The sequence below is a fragment of the Somniosus microcephalus genome, chromosome 17 (genome assembly GCF_052327205.1).
Source record: "Somniosus microcephalus isolate GS21.2 chromosome 17, FLI_Smic_1.0, whole genome shotgun sequence".
NCBI classification, from domain to species: Eukaryota; Metazoa; Chordata; class Chondrichthyes; order Squaliformes; family Somniosidae; genus Somniosus; species Somniosus microcephalus.
The window spans coordinates 70,265,631-70,290,871 of NC_141003.1; the positions used below are offsets into that span (position 1 = coordinate 70,265,631).

At 46.4% G+C, this 25,241-nt stretch overlaps 1 protein-coding gene across 3 annotated transcripts in view; it reads left to right on the top strand.

Moving 5' to 3' along the window:
* The window catches only part of ube2h (ubiquitin-conjugating enzyme E2H (UBC8 homolog, yeast)), a 143,706-nt gene that overhangs the window by 50,298 nt on the left and 68,167 nt on the right, over window positions 1-25,241 (top strand). The window contains exon 1 of one of the 3 annotated variants that reach the window (XM_086010647.1): window positions 13,287-13,336. The exons of the other annotated variants lie outside the window; for them this stretch is intronic. Within the exon in view, the coding sequence (XP_085866773.1) occupies window positions 13,302-13,336 (35 nt within the window). The 5' untranslated portion in view covers window positions 13,287-13,301. Of the gene's footprint in view, window positions 1-13,286; window positions 13,337-25,241 lie in introns of those variants that run through there. 3 annotated transcript variants of the gene reach the window in all.

Genomic DNA, 25,241 nt, shown 5'->3' on the forward strand with positions numbered 1-25,241 from the left:
AGGTCATCGTGTCCCACTAAAAACTGAATTAAGTGTTTTCTGCAAACTTCAAGGCACATAAAAATTATTATTGGAGTATGCTTGCATAGTCAATGCCTTGAGACTCGATTTTAATGGAAATTTGATCGATATTTGTGAGCTAAAGGGACAACTGAGGTTTTTTTAACGTAAGCTGGCAAGTTCGATCATCGTCATGTTTGCACAAGGTTTCGATTGGGGTGGCCTGTCTGTATTTCCCAAGGGTTTTACATTGCCAAAACTCCTGTGTGTTCCCTGATAGTCTCTACTGTGATGCAGTTTAATGGTAGTCGGCGTATTAGTTGTGGAAGTATATAGAAAGTTGTGGCAATGTTTTCATCGTAGTAGTTTAAAAAAAAAAAAAATTAAAAAAAAGTGACCGATGCCTATCTTCACCTATCGGGTGCTAAGGCCAGCGATAACACTTTGACTGCCATCCAGGCTGAGATCAGTTTAAGTCAGCAGAGACTGAGTTTTGAACCTAATGTGGTTTAATCACACACTAGCGACCCAATTTACCAACCGGGAAGCTCAGCAACAAAGATTAAATGTAACTGGTAGGGAGGAGTGGTTGGTCGGCTTGGTGCCAGTTGCTGAAATCTGTTGCTGGGACAGTGATGAAGGGTGTGAGGGACAGCATATTATAGCAAAATACTGCGGATGCTGGAAATGTGAAATAACAACAGAAAATGCTGGAAATACTCAGCAGGCCAGGCAGCATCCGTGGAGAGAGAAACAGTTAACGTTTCAGGTCTGGGACCCTTCATCAGAACCATGTGAATTAAAAAAAAATGCTAAGTAAGCAAACGTTTTTGGGTTTTGCATTTGTGTCCCCATTTTGATCATTACCAGATTGTGTACACTAAATGAAGCGAAATATTCAGCAAATAGCTGTTTCAGCAATCATATATTTTAGCTAGTTACTTCATTTATTTTTGGCCTTTTCCCAAGCAATCATGTTTAAATATTCAATTTTTTTGGTTCGCAGCATAAAAATAACACAACTGTGCTTCCTAATATTGTGACCAGTTTGTATAATTCAAGATACAGTCGGTTGCTCTGATGGAGAGTTCAGATAGCAGAGGGATGAGCTTTGGTCCCAAATGGCCCCTTCTCGTATCTGAATTTTTTTGTCTTAATACTGAATAAAACTACCCACACAAGTGCAACTGTAAGAAAAACAAATTTAGATTACTGCCCATCACCATTCGTAACCTCCTCTTGGGGTTCAGATGATAAACCTCTCAATTTTACCTTTCTGGTTTGATGTTCATGTGCAGTCCCAGATGAGGCCTAAAGCATTGCAATCACTTGAGTATCCATTATTCTTGATAATTGTGCTGTAGAAGATGCTCCTTTCCCTTTTGGATTACTTGACTGCTCTGCAGTGACACCACAGCAGTCTGTTCAGGGTCCTTTTTACACTTTTTAACTGTCAGCATTTTGTTTTGCTTTATTCAGGCCATTATAGATTTTAAAATTATAAATGGTGCAAAGTGTCAGGCTGCAGTTCAATCCGGCGGTTAGGATGACGTCTGTAAACCACTTGAGCTTTGCTTTCCTGGCTTATGACATTCTCCGTATCCCTAGATTTGAGGTGAGGCATGTCTTTAAATGCACACAGAATAAGGCAGTGTGGTTGTGATCCTGCAGTTCCTGTGTGTGAGGGCTTTTGCTACAACATGGGCTGTGAGCAGATGTGGTTTTTATTCACAAACAAGAGGTGATGGCAAGCAGCTGATGCTACTTAATAAGCTTTGTTAGGGCAGACCTGTTCTGTCTCTGTCTTGCCTCACATCAGTTTGATTTAAGCTGGATGTGCTCTTACGGTGGGTGTTTTTCTCTCCATCCCCAAAGGCTTTAACCCCTTTCAAGCGTACAGTTCTACAAATGCTGTGCATCTTTCCTTCAGTGAGTAACCGTGTTGATTAGCTACTCGATTGTATGGCCACTACTGCCCAGCCCAAACCTGTCCTTATCTGATATCGACTTGTGCACATCCCATGCTTCAACGTTGTGTCTGCTGCCATATAACTGTTGCAAAGCTACTAAAAATGATCTGAAAAATATTCTAAAACTTAATATGGAACCTTTTAAATGCTCTAAAACCGAAGATGCCCCACCCTCTCAACATGAAAAGTTAGTTGCCCAGAGGGAAGTTCTCTGGATGAATCCAAATGTGCAAATACAGAGCTCCTTTGTGGCTGTCCTCAGTGTGATTAGCAAGGTGCAGTTGTCTGCTTAACACCAGTCTACTGACTGCACATTGCACTCCTTGGATACCAGCTACTATTATACTGCTGTGGCGACACGCCACCACTGGACATAATCCGCTCACGGCGGCACAGACAGTCTAAGCAGAAGCCCCCAGCCGGGGGCCCTTTCCTCCAGCAACTTGTTTCCCGCAGGGACAGGCTGCCGGGAGCACTTCCTGTCTGGGAAGTATTTAAGTGGATGCGCGGGTTTTTCTAGTTCCTGTTTGTCATGTGGTTGGAATAAAGCAGTTGTGTTTTCAATAGCTCTGGTCTCGACTCCCACGTTTGCCGCGGTATCTCAACACTGGTGACCCCGACGCTCAGGACGAATCCTAAGCTAGCATGGCGGATACAAACGCAGTCACGGTTAAATTACCAGACTTTTGGGAGAACCTCGCCGAAGCCTGGTTCGTTCAAGCTGAGTCCAGATTCCGGCTGAAAGGCATTACAATCGACGCCACGAAGTACGACTACCTCGTCGCCTCGCTCACCTACGCTACAGTCCCCAAGGTTTGGGCAGCGCTGCAGAATCCACCAACGGAGGGCAAGTACGAACATCTGAAGGCTGCGCTACTTAAAAAATTTCAAACGTCCTCTTACCAGCGCCACTGCCAACTCCTGGACCTCCCCGGCCTTGGTGACGCTTCACCATCAGACCTCCTTTCCCACATGCTGTCCCTCTCAGACGACAAAAATCCCGGCGCCCTTTTTCGCACGCTTTTCATTCGGCAGCTCCCCGCCAGCATCCGCCCGCTCATTGTGGAGTCTGACTCCACGGACCTGAATGATATAGCCGAAAAGGCCGACCGGCTGCTCTCTGCACAGGCCGCTCGCGACGTCGCGCCCGACCTCATGGCAACGACCACGCGGTCTTCCCGGGCCGCTAGGCCCGACCGCCCTACCACTCCGGGTCACTGCTACTACCACACCCGTTTTGGCGCTAGGGCTCAACGCTGCACGCCACCGTGTTCCTTCAAACCCCCCCCCCCCCCCCCCGCCCCGCGATGGCCGCGGGGCAGAAGGAGCCCCTACTGTACGTCACTGACGACAGAACCAACCGCCGATTTCTGTGCGACACAGGGGCCCAGCACAGCATCACCCCCGCCTCCGCCCTCGAGATCCAACGCGGCACACGGGGTATCACACTGGCTGCAGCCAACGGCTCTGAAATCCGCACATATGGCACCCGCATGGTCACGCTCGACCTCGCGGGCCGCCGCTACTGCTGGGAGTTCCTCACAGCCAAGGTCCTCTGCCCACTCATCGGCGCCGACTTCCTACGCGCCCACGGCCTCCTTGTCGACATTCCGAGGCACCGCCTCGTCGACATCAACACTATGGCCCTCATCCCCGGCGCCTTTACCCCGGCCCGTTCGGCCGGCCTGACGACCTACTGCCTCGCCAGAGCCACGGACCACTACTCTGCACTCCTAGCTGAGTTTCCCGCCCTCACTAAGCCGACCTTTTCGGCCAAAGCCGCCAAGCACGGTGTGGAACACTATATCCCCACCACCGGCCCCCCAGTTTCTGCCCACGCCCGCAGACTCAACCCGGCCAAGCTGGAAATCGCGCGGGCCGAGTTCACCAACATGGAACAACTCGGCATCATCCGCCGCTCCAGCAGCCCTTGGGCCTCGCCCCTCCACATCGCCCCCAAGCCCGGCGGAGGCTGGCGCCCTTGCGGGGACTACCGCCGCCTCAACGACGCCACCACCCCCGATCGATACCCGGTGCCACACATCCAGGACTTCTCGGCCCGACTGGCCGGACGAACCGTCTTTTCCAAAGTCGACCTGGTGCGCGGTTACCACCAAGTCCCCGTACACCCCGCGGACATCCCCAAAACGGCCGTCATCACCCCATTCGGCCTGTTCGAGTGCCTGAGGATGCCCTTCGGCCTCAAGAATGCAGCACAGGCTTTCCAGCGCCTTATGGACTCAGTCCTCCGGGACCTGAACTTCCTATTCGTCTATCTAGACGACATTCTCGTGGCCAGCTCCTCCAAACAGGAACACCTCGAACACCTTCGCATCCTGTTCGGGCGCCTAGCCCAACACGGGCTCATCCTCAGCCCGGCGAAGTGCCAATTCGGCCTAACCGAGATCGATTTTCTCGGTCACCACATCACCCCTGCTGGGGCCGCCCCCCTGCCCAACAAGGTGCAGGCCGTCCAGCAATTCCCCCGCCCCACAACCATCAAGGGCCTCCAGGAGTTCCTCGGGATGGTGAACTTCTACAACAGGTTCATCCCCAGAGCCGCAGCCCTCATGAAGCCCCTATACGACTCCCTCCGAGGAAAATCCGGCAAGATGGACGTAGCCTGGACCACTGACACGGCAGCCGCCTTCGACGCCACCGAAAACGCGCTCGCCGACGCCACTCTGCTCGCGCACCCGAGGGCCGATGCCCGGGTCGCGCTCACCACCGACGCCTCCGACCACGCGGTCGGGGCCGTGTTCGAGCAGTGGGTCAATGGCGCGTGGCAGCCACTTGCCTTCTACAGCCGCCAACTGCGCCCCCCGGAGGTCAAATACTCCACTTTCGACCGCGAGCTTCTCGCACTCCACCTGTCGGTCCGCCATTTCAGGTTCCTCCTGGAAGGCCGCCCCTTCACCGCGTATGTGGACCACAAGCCACTCACATACGTGATGGCCAAGCACACCGAACCCTGGTCCGCTAGGCAGCAACGCCAGCTCGCGGCCGTCTCCGAGTTTACTACGGACATTCAGCACGTCTCCGGTAGAGACAACGTGGTCGCCGACTGCCTTTCCCGTCCCGCCGTCTGTGCGAATCACCTCGCGGTCGACTACGCACAACTAGCAGCGGCCCAGCTCACGGACCCAGACCTCCTCTCGGCGGCTACCAGCCTGCCAGGGCTACGCCTAGCCAAGGTCGCGCACGGGCCCGAAGCCACGGCAGTCACGTGCGACGTCTCACTCGGCCAACCCAGGCCGGTCATCCCTGAGACCTGGCGCCGCCGCGTCTTCGACGCGCTCCACGGGCTCTCTCACCCGGGTTCCCGCGCATCCGTCAAACTCCTCTCCAAGCGCTTCGTCTGGCGCGGCCTCAGCAGAGATGTTCGGACTTGGGCCACCTCCTGCCTCGCCTGCCAACGGGCTAAGGTACAGCTGCACACCAAAGCACCCCTGGGAGACTTCGAGGTACCCAGCCGCCGCTTCGACCACGTACACGTCGACATCGTCGGTCCCCTGCCGCCATCGCAAGGCCAAACTTATCTCCTCACGATGGTCGACCGCTGCACACGCTGGCCTGAGGCAGTGCCGCTGACCTCCACCACCACAGCCGACATCGCCAGGGCGTTCGTTAACACCTGGGTTGCGAGGTTCGGCGTACTGGCCGACATAACCTCCGACAGAGGCGCCCAGTTCACCTCCGAACTCTGGACGGCCACAGCACGCAACCTCGGGGTGACGCTCCACCGCACCACGGCGTACCACCCGCAGGCCAACGGACTTTGTGAACGCTTCCACAGGTCACTCAAGGCCTCACTCCGCGCCGGCCTGCAGGACAGTACCTGGACTGACCGCCTACCGTGGGTGCTACTCGGCCTACGCACCGCGGTCAAGGAGGACCTCCAGTCCTCGGCAGCGGAGTTAGTCTACGGACAACCGCTGCGCGTCCCAGGCGACTTCCTTCCGGAGCCTACCAAGCCTTGGTCGGCCGAACAGCAGCGGCTCGACTCTTTCTCTTCCGCTCAGCAGTTCGCCCCACTTCCGGTCAACCGACACGGCGAACTCGCACCTCACGTCCCGCCAAATTTACAGCAGGCGCGCTTCGTCTTCGTGCGACACGACGCGCACCGCGGGCCCCTGCGACCCCCGTACGACGGTCCGTACGAGGTACTACAAACCGGGGACAAGGTCTTCAAGCTGCGACTCGGCGACAGGGTCGAGACAGTCTCCATCGACCGGCTCAAACCAGCACACAGAACCAGGGGAACAGGTCCCCGTGGCCCAGCCTCCAACTAGAGGCCGTCCCCCCGGCAAGCCAGCACAGCCGGCGGCGAACCGCCCGACCCAACCAACCAGACCGGCGACCACTCGGAGCCGCTGCGGCAGAACCATTAGACCACCGTCACGACTCGTCCACTCCTCCTAAGCGGATTCTGGGGGGAGCTCTGTGGCGACACGCCACCACTGGACATAATCCGCTCACGGCGGCACAGACAGTCTAAGCAGAAGCCCCCAGCCGGGGGCCCTTTCCTCCAGCAACTTGTTTCCCGCAGGGACAGGCTGCCGGGAGCACTTCCTGTCTGGGAAGTATTTAAGTGGATGCGCGGGCTTTTCTAGTTCCTGTTTGTCATGTGGTTGGAATAAAGCAGTTGTGTTTTCAATAACTCTGGTCTCGACTCCCACGTTTGCCGCGGTATCTCAACACTGCAGCCTAAATAACGCCATGATTTGCACTAAACATCTTTCTCTGCTGTCAGCCATTTCGTTCCACACATTGATGGCTCCACACATTGATGGCAGAGCACAATACATTGTTGACACAGTTTGTACATCATATCCAGTGGCTTAGCCAGGACATGTGACATGGAGTCAAAGTGACGAGGGAGCTGGAGCAGTTAGACGAGGCGTTGCTTTTGGTCACTTGCCTTGGGGACAGAGGTCCTGCCAACACTTAATATTTCAAATGCTATTAACGGATTCTTGCAAAAACTCAGCCCACATAATGTAAAACCTTATAATGTAAATGTGGGTTAAAAATGACCTAATTTCAGGATCTTTAAGTGAACATTTTGGCACAGGAGGATAGTTGGCTTGTTTATATACTGGTGTTGGATATCACAGTCTACCAATGCTATAAAATGTTTTATTTCTTACAATGCAAACCATGATCATTATTGAGAGAATTAACCAGATGCGCTCTGTAATGTGCCAGATTTGTAATTTGTGTGATTTTTATTTACCAAGGTGGTGAATTTTAGCATTCACCAAGCAACAGGTGAGTCCTGTGCCAGCTGGTTCATAGCCATATGCTTAACTAGAGCTGCAGTGCACTGTAGAGAGAGAGAGAGGGGGGGGCAGTAAAAGCAAAACCGCTGCAGTATGTGCAATTTGATTTTGTTGCTAATTGTGGCAGTTGTGGGGTGGGAGGAGTACTGAAGTTCCAAAGGTGTTCCTGTCGGCCGTAAGATGTCCTAATGCAGAGGATGCTGGTCGGTCTTTGGGTGGCCGTTTAGAATCCAAAGCTCACTGATCCTTAATTTGCTGCCTTCCAGTGTGTTTCATTACTTCTCATTTGAAGCTGTTGTGTGTAAACTAACAATTTCATAATCTTTTTGGTGTGTAGTTGCAAATTTCAAATAATTTGCATGATCATTTATCTCCAGTGTGATCTGTTTCCATTGCCGTACCCGTCCAATCGACATTAAGGACTCTTTTCATTAACCAGTAGAAACCAGTTGGTGCCTCTTTAACAGTTCATATCTTTCAGAAGGATGAGATCATTTCACAGACAGGCTAGATTTGATGGGCGTCTTAGAGTTTTCCAGTCGACTTGGCCCTAAAGAATAGGCACAGATTTGTCACAGTTATTGAGCTTTAAACTTCCTCTTGGTTGTGCATCTCAGTGGAAAGAGAACAGATTTAATAATACTTGGGAAGTAATGGATAGGAAGAAAGGGCTGGGAAATGAGAAAAACAGAGCTAGCATGGCTAAAAAATAATGTTGAAGCAGGCTGAATGGCCTAATGCGATTCCAGTGTTGCTAAAACATTTAGGGTTATTTTGAGTGGCTTTTGGCAGCTTTCGGTGCATCCATCTAACCTGTTCTGGTGGTGGAGGGATGTTGAGATGACGTTTGTGAGATTTGAACGCTCTGATGGGTTCCACTCAAGCAGTGTTCAAATGATTTTTGTCTTTGCCCATTGATGTATACTAAACAAATTACACTGTTGCTACCAGGTCTGCACTGTGTAAACGAGAAGCTATATATCTGAGGATTATCCTGGTTAAATAGCAGCGGGAAATAGATAACTTGTGACATTCAGAAAGGTCAGAAGCCCATCTTGAGCTTGGAATTCAGGTTTGTCTGTATACACTTCGAATTGTATTGTAGAATTAGTATTGCTTTGCTGTGTTTCTGGCCTGTGGCCAAGTCAATTGTTTTGAACCAGGAGGTTACAAAACAGTGTCACATCTTCAGGAATGATTTTTTATGATGATGCAGGGTTTAAAAGTATAACGTGGTTTAAAACAATGATAGCATTCCTCGCCAAATAAGTTATTTACTTTTTTTTTGGCCATCTGGATCTATCCCTCTGTTGTCAAAGACAAGCAACTTGTTCCAAGACTTCAGCTACTGCTTCCTTTTGGGTGGGTGCTGAAGGCGTAAGGTGCCACCTGGGTAGTATTTCCCTTGCCCAATCCTTCATATACGGACATGCCACACTCTCTCTGATGTAGTTTAGGATTGAGAGCTGAATGGTGTTAGGGGTGGATCCTCAATTATCCTGCTTGCCCTCCAGGCTGCCCATTGTGCAGTTCTGTGGGGGTTGGTCATAAGAACATAAGAAATAGGAGCAGGAGTAGGCTAATCGGCCCCTCGAGCCTGCTCCACCATTCAATGAGATCATGGCTGATCTGATCCTAACCGCCAATCTACTATCACAGAACCATCTCCTGAATCTAACAGAATTAGAAACACGAAATAGGAGCAGGATCAGGCTACACGGCCCCTGGGCCCGCTCCGCTACCCACAGGGCCATGTCCGATCCGAACCTAGACTCATGTCCAAATTCCTGCCCGCTCCCCGTAACCCTTAATTCCCTTTACTTCTAGGAAACTGTCTATTTCTGTTTTAAATTTATGTAATGATGTAACTTCTACAGCTTTTTGGGGCAGCATATTCCATGGACCTACCACCCTCTGAGTGAAGTAGTTCCTCCTCATCTCAGTTTTGAAAGAGCAGCCCCTTATTCTAAGACTATGCCCCCTAGTTCTAGTTTCACCCATCATCGGGAACATCCTCCCCGCATCCACCCGATCCAACCCCTTCACAATCTTATATGTTTCAATAAGATCGCCTCTCATTCTTCTGAACTCCAATGAGTCGAGTCCCAATCTACTCAACTTCTCCTCATATGGCCATCCCCTCATCCCCGGGATTAACCGAGTGAACCTTCTTTGTACTGACTCGAGAGCAAGTATGTCTTTTCTTTAGTATGGACAGCAAAACTGTATGTGGTATTCCAGGTGCGGTCTCACCAATACCTTGTACAACTGAAGCAATACCTCCCTATTTTTATATTCTATCCCCCTAGCAATGAAAGCCAACATTCCATTGGCCTTCTTAATCACTTGCTGCACCTGCATACTAACCTTTTGAGTTTCGTGCACCAGGACCCCCAGATCCCTTTGTACTTCAGTACTTTCCAGTTTCTTGCCATTAAGATAATAGCTTGCTCTGATTTTTCCTGCCAAAGTGCATAACCTCACACTTTCCAGTATTGTATTCCATCTGCCAAATCTCTGCCCACTTACTTAGCCTGTCTATGTCCCCTTGCAGGTTTTTTATATCCTCCTCACTCACTACTTTCCCTCCCATCTTAGCATCATCTGCAAACTTTGATATGTTACACTCTGTCCCCTCCTCCAAATCGTTAATATAGATTGTAAAGAGTTGGGGACCCAGCACCGACCCCTGCGGAACACCACTAGTTACTGATTGCCATTCTGAGAATGAACCATTTATCCCAACTCTCTGCCTTCTGTTAGATAGCCAATCCTCTATCCATGCCAGAATATTACCCCCAATCCCGTGATTTTTTATCTTAAGCAATAATCTTTTGTGTGGCACCTTGTCAAATGCCTTTTGGAAGTCTAAATACACTACGTCCACTGGTTCCCCTTTATCCACCCTATACGTTACTTCCTCAAAGAACTCCAGCAAATTTGTCAAACATGACTTCCCCTTCATAAAACCATGCTGACTTTGTCCTATTAAATGATGATTATCCAAATGTCCTGTTACTGTCTCCTTAATAATGGACTCCAAAATTTTACCTACCACAGATGTTAGGCTAACCGGTCTATAGTTTCCAGCCTTCTGTCTACAGCCCTTTTTAAATAAGGGTGTTACATTAGCAGTTTTCCAGTCTGCCGGGATCTTTGCCGAGTCCAGGGAGTTTTGGAAAATTATTACCAATGCATCCACAATCCCTACCGCCACTTCCCTCAAGACCCTAGGATGTAAGCCATCAGGTCCAGGTGATTTATCCGCCTTGAGTCCCATTATTTTACCGAGTACCACTTCCTTAGTGATTTTGATCGTGTTTGGCTCCTCCCCCCCCCCATAGGCCCCTGTTTGTCCAGTGTTGGGATATTCTTGTCCCAAGAGGTTGTGGGTTCAAGCCCCACTCCAGAGACTTGAGCACCGAAATCTAGGCTGACCCTCCAGTGCAGTACTGAGGGAGCACCGCACTGTCGGAAGTGCCCATCTTTGAATGAGATGTTAAACCGAGGCCCTGTCTGCCCTCTCAAGTAGATGTAAAAGATCCTATGGCACTATTTTGAAGAACAGCAGGGGATTTATATCTCGATCAACATCAGTAAAACATTATTTGGTCATTATCACATTGCTGTGTGTGGGAGCTTGCTGTGTGCAATTTGGCTGCTCCGTTTCCTACATTACAACAGTGACTGCACTTCAAAAAGTACATCATTGGCTGTAAGTCACAAAATCTTACAGTACAGAAGGAGGCTATTTGGCCCATTGGGTCTGTGCCAGCTCTTTGAAAGAGCTATCTAATTAGTCCCACTTTCCTGCTCTTTCCCCATAGCCCTGCAATTTTTTCCTTTTCAAGTATATATCCAATATATATTTTCATAATATGTATATATCAAAAGCGCTTTGGGATGTCCGTAAAAAGCGCTATGTAAATGCAAGTCTGTCTTTCTTTCATCCGAGTGGTCGTTATTCGTGTGTGAGCCTCCATAGTAAGTGATAGGCTATTCGATATTGGGAGGCATCAGAGTCCAACCTAAGCCTCTCCTTGCCCTTGCTCTTTTGTCTACATGCACACTCCCAATAGAGAATGCTTGATAGTATTTACGAGTGGGATCCCTGGCCTGTTTTTCCTTCCCTAACCCAGGTGTGCTGCGGCTATTTGTAACACCCCAGCTGAGATCCAGTAATTCAGCACAGATTGGAGATTAAACCTGGGTCCTTGTCTGTGTGCATCAGCAGCCAACTGGACAGACTTGCTGAGCCAGTGGGCAAGCTACCATATTGAATGAACCTTTCCAATGAAAAGGGTGTGTTGACAGCTGATTTAAAGGTAATCCATTTAATGGAAATTAATCATTATCATTTGTACTGTACACATTTGATCTAGTCCTTCATATCCTAGTTCTACAGAAGTGCAGAACTGACAATTATGAAACTTAAGGGAATGACACAGGAGGAAAGATTAACGACCCTTTGTCTTTTCCCTCTTGAAAAGCGAAGAATGAGAGGGGAAATAAGTGTTTAAAAATATGAATCACTTTGACAGATTCGATCCCTGTAAGCTTTTCTGCTGCGTATAGAATTTAAGCACAAAGGGTCGTATTTACAAATTAAGGACAAAAAAAAAGGGAAATACACTAAAAGGGCGAGGAAGTATGTGGAACGGATTACTGACACGGGTGGTGGAACTAGAAATCGTAATAGGTTTCAAAAAGCAACTATTGAGGTTCTTATCAGCCAGTGGGATTTAGGGGTTAGAAATGCTCAATACTGTGGATAGGTGGGGTAGATGGACCGAAGGTCGTCTTCTGCCTGAAACTGCTACTATGTTAAACCAAATTTCATTTTGCCTTCAAGTTGAGAAATTGATTTCCAGCCAGATAGTTAAGTTCCTAACATAAAACAATCCCTGGAATTGTTGGCATTTAAGTTCCGCAGTATGAAGGCAGCTGCCAGCTATTGAATTGTAGAATGTTAACTGCACCGAAACAGGCCGTTCAGCCAGTCAAGTCTGCACCACTGCTTTTCTCTACATGAATCAAGTCTAATCCCATTCTCTTGCTTGCTCCTCATACGCTTCAATATTCCTCTTTTTCAAGTTATTTCCCATGTGCATCATGTAAGAATTTCCCACTGTTGAGCTTTTTCTAAATGGGTAGGGAGGACCTCATTCACTCCCAATAGATTAAATTGAGCTTTAGGAAGCTACGAGCTAGTTTTCTAACTACGTACTGAGAAATTCATTACTCCCAGTACAAGATAACTCTTAACCATACTCTCTGCTTCTGTTCGATGCTGCATCATGGTTTGAGACTGGGGGAGGAGATGATCAATTGGGGCATGTGGATCGGAGAAGATTGGTGCAGTCCAAATAGTTCCAGTTAGCTCAATTCCGAGGGGCACGTTTGAAGCTCGTGCTCCGCTTGGAGCACCCAACCTTGGGGAAAAGAAACTACCTCCAACAAGAACTCCTAATCTGTTGTTGTAATGCAGTGCAGCTTGATGTTACTTGAGCGATGAACTTAATTATAGTCCTGTGCTTAATTTAGACGTGGAGTTCAGCATTCTCATCTGAAGCGTATCATTGGAGAATGAGGCCTGCACAGTACATTGTGAACTGAAATAACTGGGAGATGGAGTAGGTAGGCAGCTTGTGTGTCTCCTGCAATTACATGCCATTTGATTTTCGGAGTGTAGTCACTGTTGTGGGGAAACACAGCAGCCTATTTGTGCACAGCAAGGCCCCTAAACAGCAATGAGATAGTGACAAGATAATCTGCTTTAATGATGTTGGTTGAGGGGTAAATATTGGCCAGAACACTGGAAGAACTCGCTTGCAGCTTGTTGGAAAGTACCATGGGATCTTTTATGTCTACCTGAGGGGGCAGGCAGGGCCTCGGTTTAACATCTAGTCAGAAAGACGATGCCTCCAACAGTGCAGCACTCCCTCAGTACTGCACTCGAGTCTTGGCCTAGATTATGTACTCGGGTCTCTGAAGTGGGACGAACTTACAACCTTCTGATTCAGACGAGAGGGTTACCACTGAGCCAAGGATGACACCCTTAACATGTAGTGTTAAGGATGCCAGGTATCCTTTGTGTTTGGAGGGAGTGAGGGGAAAGAGTTACTGAGATCATTTACATCACTTATATGAATTATATACTTCAGTAAGCAAATGTAATTTTCTGGAAATATGATCTACGCACTGTGCTGGGCTCCCCGATGGGTAAATGCACCAGGTGATGTGTTACGAGGCATGGGAGCTTGCAAGATCACATTTCGTTGTTCATGTACTTGTGCAATGACAATAAAGTTGAATTATTATTATTATTATTACAGACTGGAGAGTCTGAGTTCGATTTATAGTCTATGCTGAGTTAGCGGTTATAACTGGGCAGTGGTTGGTGGTAACGTAAATGACCATAGTTGTTCTCTTAGGCAGGAGAAAAAAATGGCCAAGGTTTCCATTCCTGATTCCTGCCCAGTGTCCCCTGCTGGAAGCGTGTGCATTTAGTTGAGGGTAGGATCAGGCTGTGATAACCTCTATGGCAGAGTCACCTGCCAGCACTCATGTCTGGACTCGCACATGAAGAACGACTACTTGAGGACGGCTGGTGCTGTATCCTAAGTTGGTGCTGTATCCTAAGTTGAGTCTGTACCTTTTGAAGCAACGGTGAGAAAATTGTCAAGAAAAAAACTCGGTGAAAACAAATGGTTGCTCTAGGGACTGTAACACCTCCCCCCCCCCCCCCCCCCTCCTCCCCAGGTGTCTGGTGAATGATGGGTGTAGTTCTTTGTGTTGGGAAGGTTCTTGTAGGAATACTGTAGACTGGTTATTCAAATGTAATTGAACAAGACTTAACAGTAATGCTCATGTCTGTCAGGTTTTCTCTGCTGGTAAGGTAATCCTCTACAGATAGTTATTGTCAGATGGGACAGGCGAGCACCATCCACTATAGGGGGCAAACGTGCACCTAGACCCTTCCAAAAGCAGTAAAGAGGAAACTAAATCTACAAGACAATGTGGCGGTTTGTTTTGTTTGCTGGTTCAATGACTGAAGTCGAGATGGGTTTCACTGAATTACATGCTAATAAAATAAGAGGATACAAGTAAGTGTGCTTAGTGAGCAGGCTGAGTGAAGGTGACTGCGTTCTATCAGTTCTACTTCTTGGGAAAATTGACTAAAGAAACTGATATTTCACATTTCTTCCCTCTTCCAAAGACATCTCTTGACCAGGAAGTGGGTGTCTTGTGGAACAGGCTGGAGATCAGCTCAAAGGCTATTGCCCAGGGTTACTGTGTAGTCAGTTGTTGAGGTGTGAGAGAGAAACCCATTTTGGGGCATGGTGTGGGGGTGGGTAAAAGGAGGAGAGAGTGGACCAACACTTTTTAGGGCTCTCTGCAGCAACACAGTACAAGATAAACACAGTTAAGCACAGGGCATTTGGAAAAAGTGAATTAAAGCAGGAGAGCTGTTGGGCTAAAGGGAAGATAATGAGGTTGTACAAGATATGCCAAACTAGTGTTCTGGTATTTTTTACAGTGATTAACACTGAAATGAGTAGTTGTACTCGGGGCTGGGAAGAGAATGAACCCCCACTGCCCCCGTTACCAAGGGTGCATTTTTTTTAGGTTTTGGGGCTAGGATGACACATGGAGTGTCTATAAATATATAGAAACTGTCAAAATTTGGGTGAAAGCCAATGTGTCATGTCATATTGAACAACACTGTCCTATATTTAGTTGACCAATTTTTGGGGATTTACTGTGTTGATCGCGGTAATGATCAGGTTGTCCTGAGCCTTTTTTGTGTACATTTCTTAGCATAGTGCGCACTGTCTGTGCTTTTTGAGGTGAGGGGAACAATCGGTGCTGCTTCCCCAAGAGGACTTTTTGGCACGATGTAACCTGTGACCAGCGAGATCTGTTCCTTGTGTCTTTTTTTGATGTCTCCTGGTTATAAAGTGCAGGCCCGTGGCCCGATGACTATCTTGGCTTTTGTATTTCCTAGAGGGAAATATTGCCAAAGTTTGAAAGTTGCATCACTGGCAACAGTTCGTCCTAGAAATGTGCTTAAAGCACACTCCAATTGGCCAGTCGCTGCCAACTGATTGAAGTAAAGGTGACTAAATATGGTGCTTACCTACAAAGGTAGGTTGAGCAGTACTCGAGGTATGGTAACTGCAGAATGAAAGGCCTGGTGCTTAGGAGCAGTCTGCAGCTGAAAGTTGGAATTTGCCACCATTACAGTAATAAATGTGACTTCAGTCTGCTCATGCCATGCGCAATAAATTAATTTCTGAGTGGCAATCAGATGACTTATAGGAACAAAATGATAGCTTTTCCATTAAAGAAAGGGACATTGCACATGCAAACACATGTAAAATGTCAAATTAGCAATGGCAGCAGTTGAACAGTGCTACATTTTTTAAATAGCTCCTGTGGCCTGTGTGACAGCTAGTTCTGTACTGAGTAGCAATCTGCTATTGTGAGAGCAAGTAATTCACTGAACCTAGTGCTGTTATAGGCATATTGGTACTAATCATCTACAGGGAAAATAGCACTCTGGCCAAAATGCACTTCCTGCGTGATGCTCTTGACCCACAACCTCAAACTGCTGCCACCTTTACCACCATCCCATGGTAGACCACTACTTCACCATTCAAGGAGCTCTCCATATGCAACTCAAGAATGAAAGGGATAGAGTTTATAATTTTATTGCTGGATAGTTTTGGTTGATACCTTTACATGCTGACTGAAATATGAGTGACAGCACTGAAACCCGTGATGCTTGTACTTCTGTACTCTGGTCAGGTGCCGATGAGAGAGTTGTGATCCACTTCCAGATTACTTCATGCAAGTGGAATCTGATTCGGCCAATATGAAGCCCATTCGCTGTCAGCAGTTCTTTTTCTGTGGTAACTTTTGGCACTCGGGGTTCCTAAGTCACTTGGGCAGTGAGTGTGCGATTGAGAACCAGCTCAATGGAGTTTCCTTTTGCCATTCTGTTTCCTCAGAGGTGAAAGATCGACTTTCTGCTGAAGCCCTTGTGATGCTGTCTTGTGTCCTGGCTGCAAACCAGGGTTCCTGAAATCTTTTGTTGAACCAGTGAGTCAGTGTCCTATGGTACAAAATAAGCATCAAGAGAAAGCAAATTGGAGCGTTCTGATTCAAGTTAAGGAATTGGAATCCCCAGTGGCTCTGTATATTTATCCAGTGAGTAGCTGAGACACACAGACCAGCAAGGTCCCAGCTCTGGCATGGACAGTGCTAAGGGTGCTACACTTGGCTTCAGTGCCTCTAATTTTGGGAGGGGAAAATTGGGTTGGGTGCCGAACCCTGATAATTATCCACCCATGGGTGCTTGTGGACATCAGTGAAGACAGGATCCAGCTCTGCTGTGATACCCCACGCTTGCTGTCTAAACTCGCACATGAATAATAACTGCCTGTGGGATTATGCAAGGAGTCAGCGTCTTGGGGAGGGGAGAAAATTGGCGGCGGAAAGAAAAAGTAACTTTTATTTATTTGTTCTGCTATTGGATGAAGTTGTAAATGTTTTTGGATTCAACCAAGGTCAGTGCCTGTAGATTGAAGGACATTTGGCAATACTTCAAAAAAAAAAAAAAAATTCCCTTTTAAAACCAAATTGTGGGGAGGCAAAGAGCCTGCCTAGATTAACCTGACACAGCTCTAAAAATCATGGAGCTGTGCAGAATGAGATGCTTTTTAAGGAGTTCATTTATTCTATTTAGTACCTGTTTCCAGATTTTCTTGCACTGCTCTCTCCTGAGGTACTTGGGTACAGTTCCTCGGGTTCCAGCAGTCCTCCAGCACTGCACTGATGTGCCCGGTTTTCATGCGCCAGCCTTGACGGTGTTGGCAGGCTGATTTTGGTTTGTGATGAGGAATTGTGGCCTCGTCTTTTTGATTACCTGATGTCCACACACATGCTTGCTAGCAAGGGTCAGGGATCCGAGAGATCAGCAGCAGGAATCCTGGCTGTTTCTTTTTCTTGCAGAACAGTGATTGAGCTTCATCATAATTCATTGTGATAATGAGCTGTATAAATACAAGTCCGTCCCTGAGCTTTTCAGAGGCAAGGCACAACTTGAGCTAACAGCACAGATCAGAGATCAAATGTGGAGTCAATTCCTGGGCTGTTAGGCTTAGAACCACTGACTCACTGGAAGTTTTGATGAGCTGCTCTTTCTTTTCTGATGAGTTTGTTGTAATGGCAGCAGCAAGTTATTTCTTGAAAGAACAGCACAGTGGGCAAAATTACATTTTAAATTGAGGTCACTTTCAAATCACTGGAGTAATGAGCCAAAATATATTTCTAATTAACTGAAGTAATTCGACTGCATTTTAATATCAACTTAATTTTGTTTCCATGAGGCTTTTCAAAAATAGCTGCATTTTACTGTAGCAAAGCCTGTGCAAGAACCTTTTTCACTTCCTTGCCATGTCCTAATTTTATGAAGCACTTGGCCCTATTGAATATAATTTTTCCTTGGTATGCCTCTCCCTGTCTGAAGGGGAGGGTGGGTATCCTGGTTCCAGCCCTCTTCTAATGTCGGCATTAAACCAGGCACCAGGTGAGGTGCTGGACTTGGCTAGTGTTTGTTTTCAGCACTTAGTTTTCCCTCTAACCCCTATGAGGACACTCCACTTTTAATTCCCTTGTTGCCTTGATCTGTTTTGACTGGGGATTCAGTTTCACTTACATTTAAAAAAAAACTTGTGAATTTTGTGCCCATTGAGATAATGCTAGCTGTAGGAATTTGGACAACCTTCCCCTTCAGGCACCCTGTGTCAGCATTAATCAGTCCCAGGTTTGTGTGATTGAATGCAGAGTGACTCTAACTCAACTAAGTGCCCCTGTGACGAGCTTCATTGTTCAAACCATTCATCTTGTGGCCTCTCTAAATGTAATTAGCAGTTAGTGTTGAACTGGGACAGTTTTCTGCTTTGGGCTCCTCTCGGCCAGTTTCCTTGTGGACATTGTCCTATCTCATTTCATAAAGGACCCTTACAGTCAACAGAGATGACTTATCCCATCAGTCTGGGGTGAATTTGAACTTGGCTCTCAGATGTGAAAAGCCTGCCCCCTGGTCTGTTTTGATTGGAAATTCTGCCTCGTTTATAATGTTTAGCTTTTGTATTTTAACATTACCAGTGCAATGTCTGCCGTTTCTGTTAAAGTTTGCTGCTGCTCTTTCACCGTGCTAAGTGGAGGTTTTCAGTACTTTGTAAATAATGCAATTAAGTACATTCATTATATTTCACTTTTTGAATGCAAATTAATTTCTACATACCTTGTTCAGTTACTGACTTAATCCATAATTTATTAATTTTGCATCTCTACACTTTTTCAATGTTTTGTATTATAAATTCCTACAACCACTGCCTTTGTAAACTTGTTGCGCAGTAATTCCAGCCTCTTCTATCACCTCTGCTCCCCACAGTGGCACCAATGGTGGGAGGATGTAATTACAGCATGACTGGTTTACATTAGAGGTTTTCATCATAAATATATGGAGCTAGGAATTTATAAAGGTAATATAAAAATGACCGAACGCATGACTTTAATAGGACTGATTTACATCTGTCTGCCCTGATCCAGTTATCCCGTCTTGTAATCCTGCTTCACTTGAAGACTGCACTTGGGCCTGATTCCCTTTGTACAACACACATTAGATCGGTTAGTAATTGTAATAAAAGTAGATTGGAAGTTCTTGCTCTCGATAATTCTGCAGATGGACATTAGCCGAGGTAGTCTTTAAATGGACTGTGTCCCTATTTTTGTTTTGATTGCAGCTGTAATTTAAAATTGTTAATCACAGTTACACTGTGTTATTTCGAGTCAGCAACATGAAACGTTTGCAACATGTAGCTGGAGTGTTCCCTCTGTCCCATATTACAGGTCATTAACCTCTCGCACCCATGTAAACATACTCATCAACAACTTGCATTGACATTGTATCTCTTAGCGTTAAAGATGGAAAGCAAGCAAGTTAAAAAGGAAAATCTAAGAGGAGAGGAGAAGGGGTCCAAACTAACTGGTGTACTTCTTTCCTTTCATTCTTTCCCCCAGTCCCTCAAAAAAAAAAAAAAAAAACCTCTACTCATTGGTAGAAATACAGCTCAACACACATTTTTTGTTGTGTCTGGGTAAGTTCGGCTTTTGTATGAGCAGTAATGCCCCATTGTTTGTTCCTCTCGAATGGTACATTTGTCTTGTTATACACCAGACAAATCAGCATATCCTCTTATTAAACTCCATTTTAAAAGATTAACAACTGTAAGACTGTTTACAAGCATCAAATCAGATTTAAAAGGCCTACAGATTTTATCCTGACTGACACAATTTATTGAACTAATGCATGATTAGAATCCTTGATCTAGAACTAGGGTGCACAGTCTCAGGATAAGGGTTTGGTTATTTAAGACTGATGAGGAATTTCTTCACTCAGGGTTGTGAATCTTTGAAATTCTCTACCCCAAAAGGCTGTGCATGCTGAGTCTTTGAGTATATTCAAGGCTGGGATCGATAGATTTTTTGAACTCATGGGGAATTGTGGGATATGGGGATCTGGCGGGAAAGTGGTGCGGAGGTCGACGATCAGCCATGATTTTATTGAATGGCGGAGCAGGCTCGAGGGGCTATCTGGCCTACTCCTGCTCCAAATTCTTATGTTCTTGGGTTTGCAGGTCACAGAAATTGAAGTGTATGTTTTATTTTTATCCAAACCCAGGGTTTGAGCAGCATTTCTCGTCCCTCCCTAGTTGCCCAGAGAAGGTGGTAGTGCGCTGCCGCCTTGAGTGGTTTTGATGTAACTGAGTGGCTTGCTGGACCACTTCAGAGGGCAGTGTAGAGTCAACCACACTGGTATGGGACAGAAGTCACACACAAGCCAGACTGGGTGAGGACGGCAGATTTAATTCCCTAAAGGACGTCGGTGAACGTGGGTTTTTGTCACAATCCAACAGCTTCGTGGTCACCGTTACTGATACCAACTGTTTATTTGAGATTTTTTTGAAAATGGAATTGCTTGTACACTGGATCTTTCTTGATACATTGAGTCTTGTGGTATTTGTCACTGAATTGCTTCTGTGCATGCTGACCTCCTAACTCAGTCAGACCCATGCAACTTGTGTTTCCGCAAAGCCTCCCACACACCATTCTTGTCGTTGCTGACCTCCGCAAACTTCCTGTCTGTCAGCATATTGACTTCAAATTCCTGATCCTTGTCTTCCAGTCCTCCCACTTTGTTACTTCACTCTACTCTGCAGTCCTCTACAGCCCTATGTCCTCTACTTTCCACAGCTCTGGTCCACTGTGTTCTCTCCTGTTCACACTACGACCAGTGACTGAGTCCTCAGCCACCACACTGCTGCACTTTGGAGCTCTGTCCTGTTTCTAACCTTCAAAAGCCTCTTCAAAATTTCCCTCTTGGACCTGCCTTAAATTCTCTTTCTTACAAACATACGAACAATGACACATGGAAAAAGACCCTCTGGTCCATCCAACCTGTCAATTTGTGATACCTCGTGCATCACAATATATACACTCCCTACCACACCCAAAACCATGTGATCTCCTGGGAGAGGCGAAAAACCTGGTTTAAAAACCCAGGCTAATTTGGGGGGAAAATTCTGGGAAATTCCTTTCTGACCCTCTTAAGCAATTTAAAACTGGTCCAGGAGATCACTGGCCCTGATAATTCTATGCAGTACTTACCTTGCTCATTGTTCAGTCTTTATACTCCACTCCCAGTGTAGTGCCTTGGGTCATCTGTTGATGTAAGTGCTTATTGTATTGTAAGCTTTAGATTGACTTTTGTGGCACTCCCTGCCTTATGCAGATGACGGAATAACTGGCCAGCAATGTGATATTAGGATATAGTTCACCCGTGAGATGGAGGGAGTCGGAGCGAATGGTGCAAAGGAGGGAAGAATGAGATGGTCAGTTGTGGTCAGCCTGGCAAGTGAAGCCATTGTATGTCATTAGTTGCTGTGAATTCTATGTTTGTACTGCACAAAGCTGTTTCACAGCTATGAGCGTGGAAAATGGCCAGAGTGTACATCTGATCTGCATTTGGTGTTCTCAAATCCAGTATTATCATTAAAAGGGGCTCATCTAAGCTATAGTTTTACTTTTGTTTTTGGTGAAGTTACAGTTGCCTGCTCAGCCTCAAAAGTTTCTGCTAATTTCTTCCACTTGCCCCCATCTTCTGAAAGTGCTCATATTTGCTGGGGGGCAGTTTCATGGGTGCAGGTCATCCCCCATTGCCATTTGCTTGAGATTGTGGGCTAGCCATTTGATTATGGGAATGGGGAAGGAGCCATCACAGCCAAGACCAATCTTGTCCTTGCTAGATGTCCACATAGTCACATTTCCGGCAGGATCACTGGTTACTGATCGGGTGCAGAAATCTTGGCTGATAATTTGAGTTTTTCTCTTGCTGCCCCCCATTCCCAAACCAAGTATCTAGTGGCCAATTGTAGAATCCAATACTGCTGGCCCTTGAACTATGATTTTAACTGCTTTAAAAATGTTTTTGATCACAGGATTTCCCTGGAACCATTTGGCTCCAGCCCTTGTCACTGCTAATATCCAGAATTGGGTGCAAGAGCTGCATGGCAGAAAAGATCTGTGAATAGAGCCCTCGCTATCAAAGCAGCATTTGACCAAACAGCCCAAGCAAAACCATGGGGGTCGACAAGTAAACCCTCCAAACCTGACCTAAAGGAAGATGGCCGTGGTTGTTGGAGGCCAATCATCACAGCCCCATAACATTGCTGGCAGAGTTCCTTGGGGCAGTGTATTTTCCCCAACCATCTTCAGCTGTTCTAGTTAATGTTTTGAATATACCCCTATAAGTTCTGAAAGTTCAATTTCTGCGGAATATATAAATAGACCACAGTGTAAACTCCATTTGTAGTGTGATAGCTGTAACTGTCATTTTGTTCAGTGCTGCCCTCCATTTTGAAGTCGGAAGAATTTGCAGTGTTTAACAAGGCCACAGGACAGAAGAGCCAGCATGGATGTATGCCATTCCCGCCCCCCCCCCCCCTCCCCTCCCCAGTTTAAAAACTTCTTCCGAGGTGAATTGTTATTACTAAGTAGAAGACTGTGTTTTCTCACCAGGATGTGCAGTGGCTCAATGGCAGGATCAGCAGTATTTATGCCTGTAATTTCCCCCAAACAGTGATATGCCAGTATTGAGTCTTGGGAAGTTGCTAAGCAGTTGCCAGATACCCTCCCAGAGTTCCCTTGTCTACCTGCTGGTAATGAATCCTGCCGAATTTCTGATTGGTGGAAATGGAACAGATTGTTTCGTTACCTGCATAGACTGGGGGAAGGAAACAGGACGGGGAAATGCTAAGTGCCAACATGAGGGGATGAGTGGAACTGGGTACAGCTGCATCTTCAATGGTAATTTAGAGGTTACAATGCACCTCACCAGAGATCTGTCACGATCAGTTTGCAGCAGATGACAATCTGTTATTTTTATCTTCCAAGGAGGGTACTTGAACTAACTATAAATATATTGTGTATCATTGCTACTGTTCACTTGTCCAGTTACTGTTAAATAAATCTGTTTGGCAGTTTATAGCCTAAGCCATGGCTTGCTGGAGTGTTTATTCTACTGCCTTCTAAAGCCAGGGAAATTCATGTGGCCATACCTGGTGCAGCACGGGAACAGTAGCATAAGTGGTTGTGTTACTGGGCTGGTAATCCAGAGGTCTGGACTAATGATCCGGAGACGTGAGTTCAAATCCCACCACGGCAGCTGGGGAATTTAAATTCAGTTAATTAAATAAATCTGGAATAAATAGCTCGTATCAGACCATGAATCTACCGGATTGTCGTAAAAGCCCATCTGGTTCACTGATGTCCTTTAGGGAAGGAAATCTGCCATCCTTGTCTGGCCTTTTTGTGATTCCAGATAGCAATGCCTGTGAAATGTTACCTGCCCTCTGAAATGGCCTAGCAAGCTATTCAGTTGTACCAAACTGCTACGACACAGTCACTGTGTACCTTTACCACATGGACTGCAGCAGTTCAAGAAGGCGGCTCAGTACCACCTTTATCGAGGGCAATTAGGGATGGACAATAAATGCCGGCCTTACCAGCAACGCCCACATCCCGTGAATGAATTTTTAAAAAAATCTAGTATCCTGAAATACAGTGACTATTGGGCCTGTGGGCTTACTAAAAATGACCAGGCAGGGAACGGCACACTTTGGTTTATAGGGCCTCGCCCACAGGAGTGGCCTGAGAGACCAAACCAGAGAAAAGTATCTGAAGTAAAAACCCAAAAATGTAAAGCAGAGTTCCTTCAGTTTTGGGGCTTTCACTTGATGCTCAGAATGTGATATATGTTTGCCTGGGGAGGAGGGTGTTTAGCGGGTGGTGGAAGAGTGAACTGAGGGGGGCTTCATGAGGATATTAATGTGAGCATGATAGTCATCGTCTTAAGGTGATAGAAAAATCGGTAACATGGAGAGAAATGGCATTAAGACGTTGCCGGTGACCGGGATTGTTAGTGTTCCTATTACCAGGCTGGCCCTGGTGTTTTGAGAGACACTGCAGGCTGCTGCACCGGAACCATGCTCTACAATGTTCCAGGCAAATTGGATCCTCTAGTCAAGTCACCTTGACTAGATGACACTGATAAATTGTGTTCACCTTTGCTTTGGAGCATGTGGAGTGCCTTGAGAGTTGAGACCTCAGCTCACTGTAATTCAGCCTTTCAGAACTGAAATGTGGAGCATCCTACTTGAATTAAGTAATAATTCGACTAGTGCAGTAGAGGTCTGATAGATCTGAAGAACAGAACTACAGGCTGAGTCCCTCAGTTGTACATTACATGGTGAATTCATTGTTAGTCTTTTATTGTGGTGGTACCTTTATTTTCTGTGCTCCTTAAACTGTCCATGCTCATTACACTTTCCTTTTCATTTAATGTGAGAGACTGTCCTGCACCCTGTAATGGATGAACCTGGCTGTGTAGTTGTAGATTACTGTGCTGAATTGAGTTGGCCAGTGCCCAGTTAGGTTTTATCATGGCTATCACTTGTCATAAGGAGACTGGATCAATGTTGTCACCATTGGGTTTGTTTTAGTGTATTGGTACCAATAAATTGTAGAATAATTATTGTACCACCTTTCGTCTTTTATCCGTCATTGGATGAGACATTAAACCAAGGGCCCGTCTGCCCTCAGGTGGACGTAAAAGATCCCATGACATTATTTCAAAGAAGAGCAGGTGAGTTATCCCCGGTGTCCTGGCCAATATTAATCCCTCAATCAACATAACAAAAACAGATTACCTGGTCATTATCACATTGCTGTTTGTGGGAGCTTGCGGAGTGCAAATTTGCTGCTGCGTTTCCTACATTACAACAGTGACTACACTTCAAAAAGTACTTAGTTGGCGGTAAAATGCTTCAGACGTCTGGTGGTCGTGAAAGGCGCTATATAAATGCAAGTCTTTTTTTTTAACCATACTCTTAATTCACCTCCAATCACATGACCGACCTGTAACCACCAGTGATTCGCCCTTGTGTTACACAGCTTTAAATGCCCTCACCAGAGATGATTGAAATTTGGAGGGAAAGAATCTATAATTGTATTGCGGGGTGTTCTTCACAGTTTACAATGCAGTAAGAAAATTGCACACCGTTGCACTTTTACTGAAATTCTGGTGGCATCGCGGAATGTGTTTTGTTGCTTGTGTAATATATTGACTTAAACCAAAGTGAGCACAGTAAAACCTACTGATGAGATTCTTTTAAAGGGATACATTCCTGAGGCACCAGTTCATTCTAATACATTTGATGGTGCTGGATTTAAAAGGATACAGTTGTGTTTGTGTTGCGTACTCTTCTCTCATTTTATTGGCTGTATCCACCTTGATGTATTTTGATGTATCTGCCCCAAAAACGCTGGGAGGGGGTGGGGGTGCGTGGTGGCGATCCAG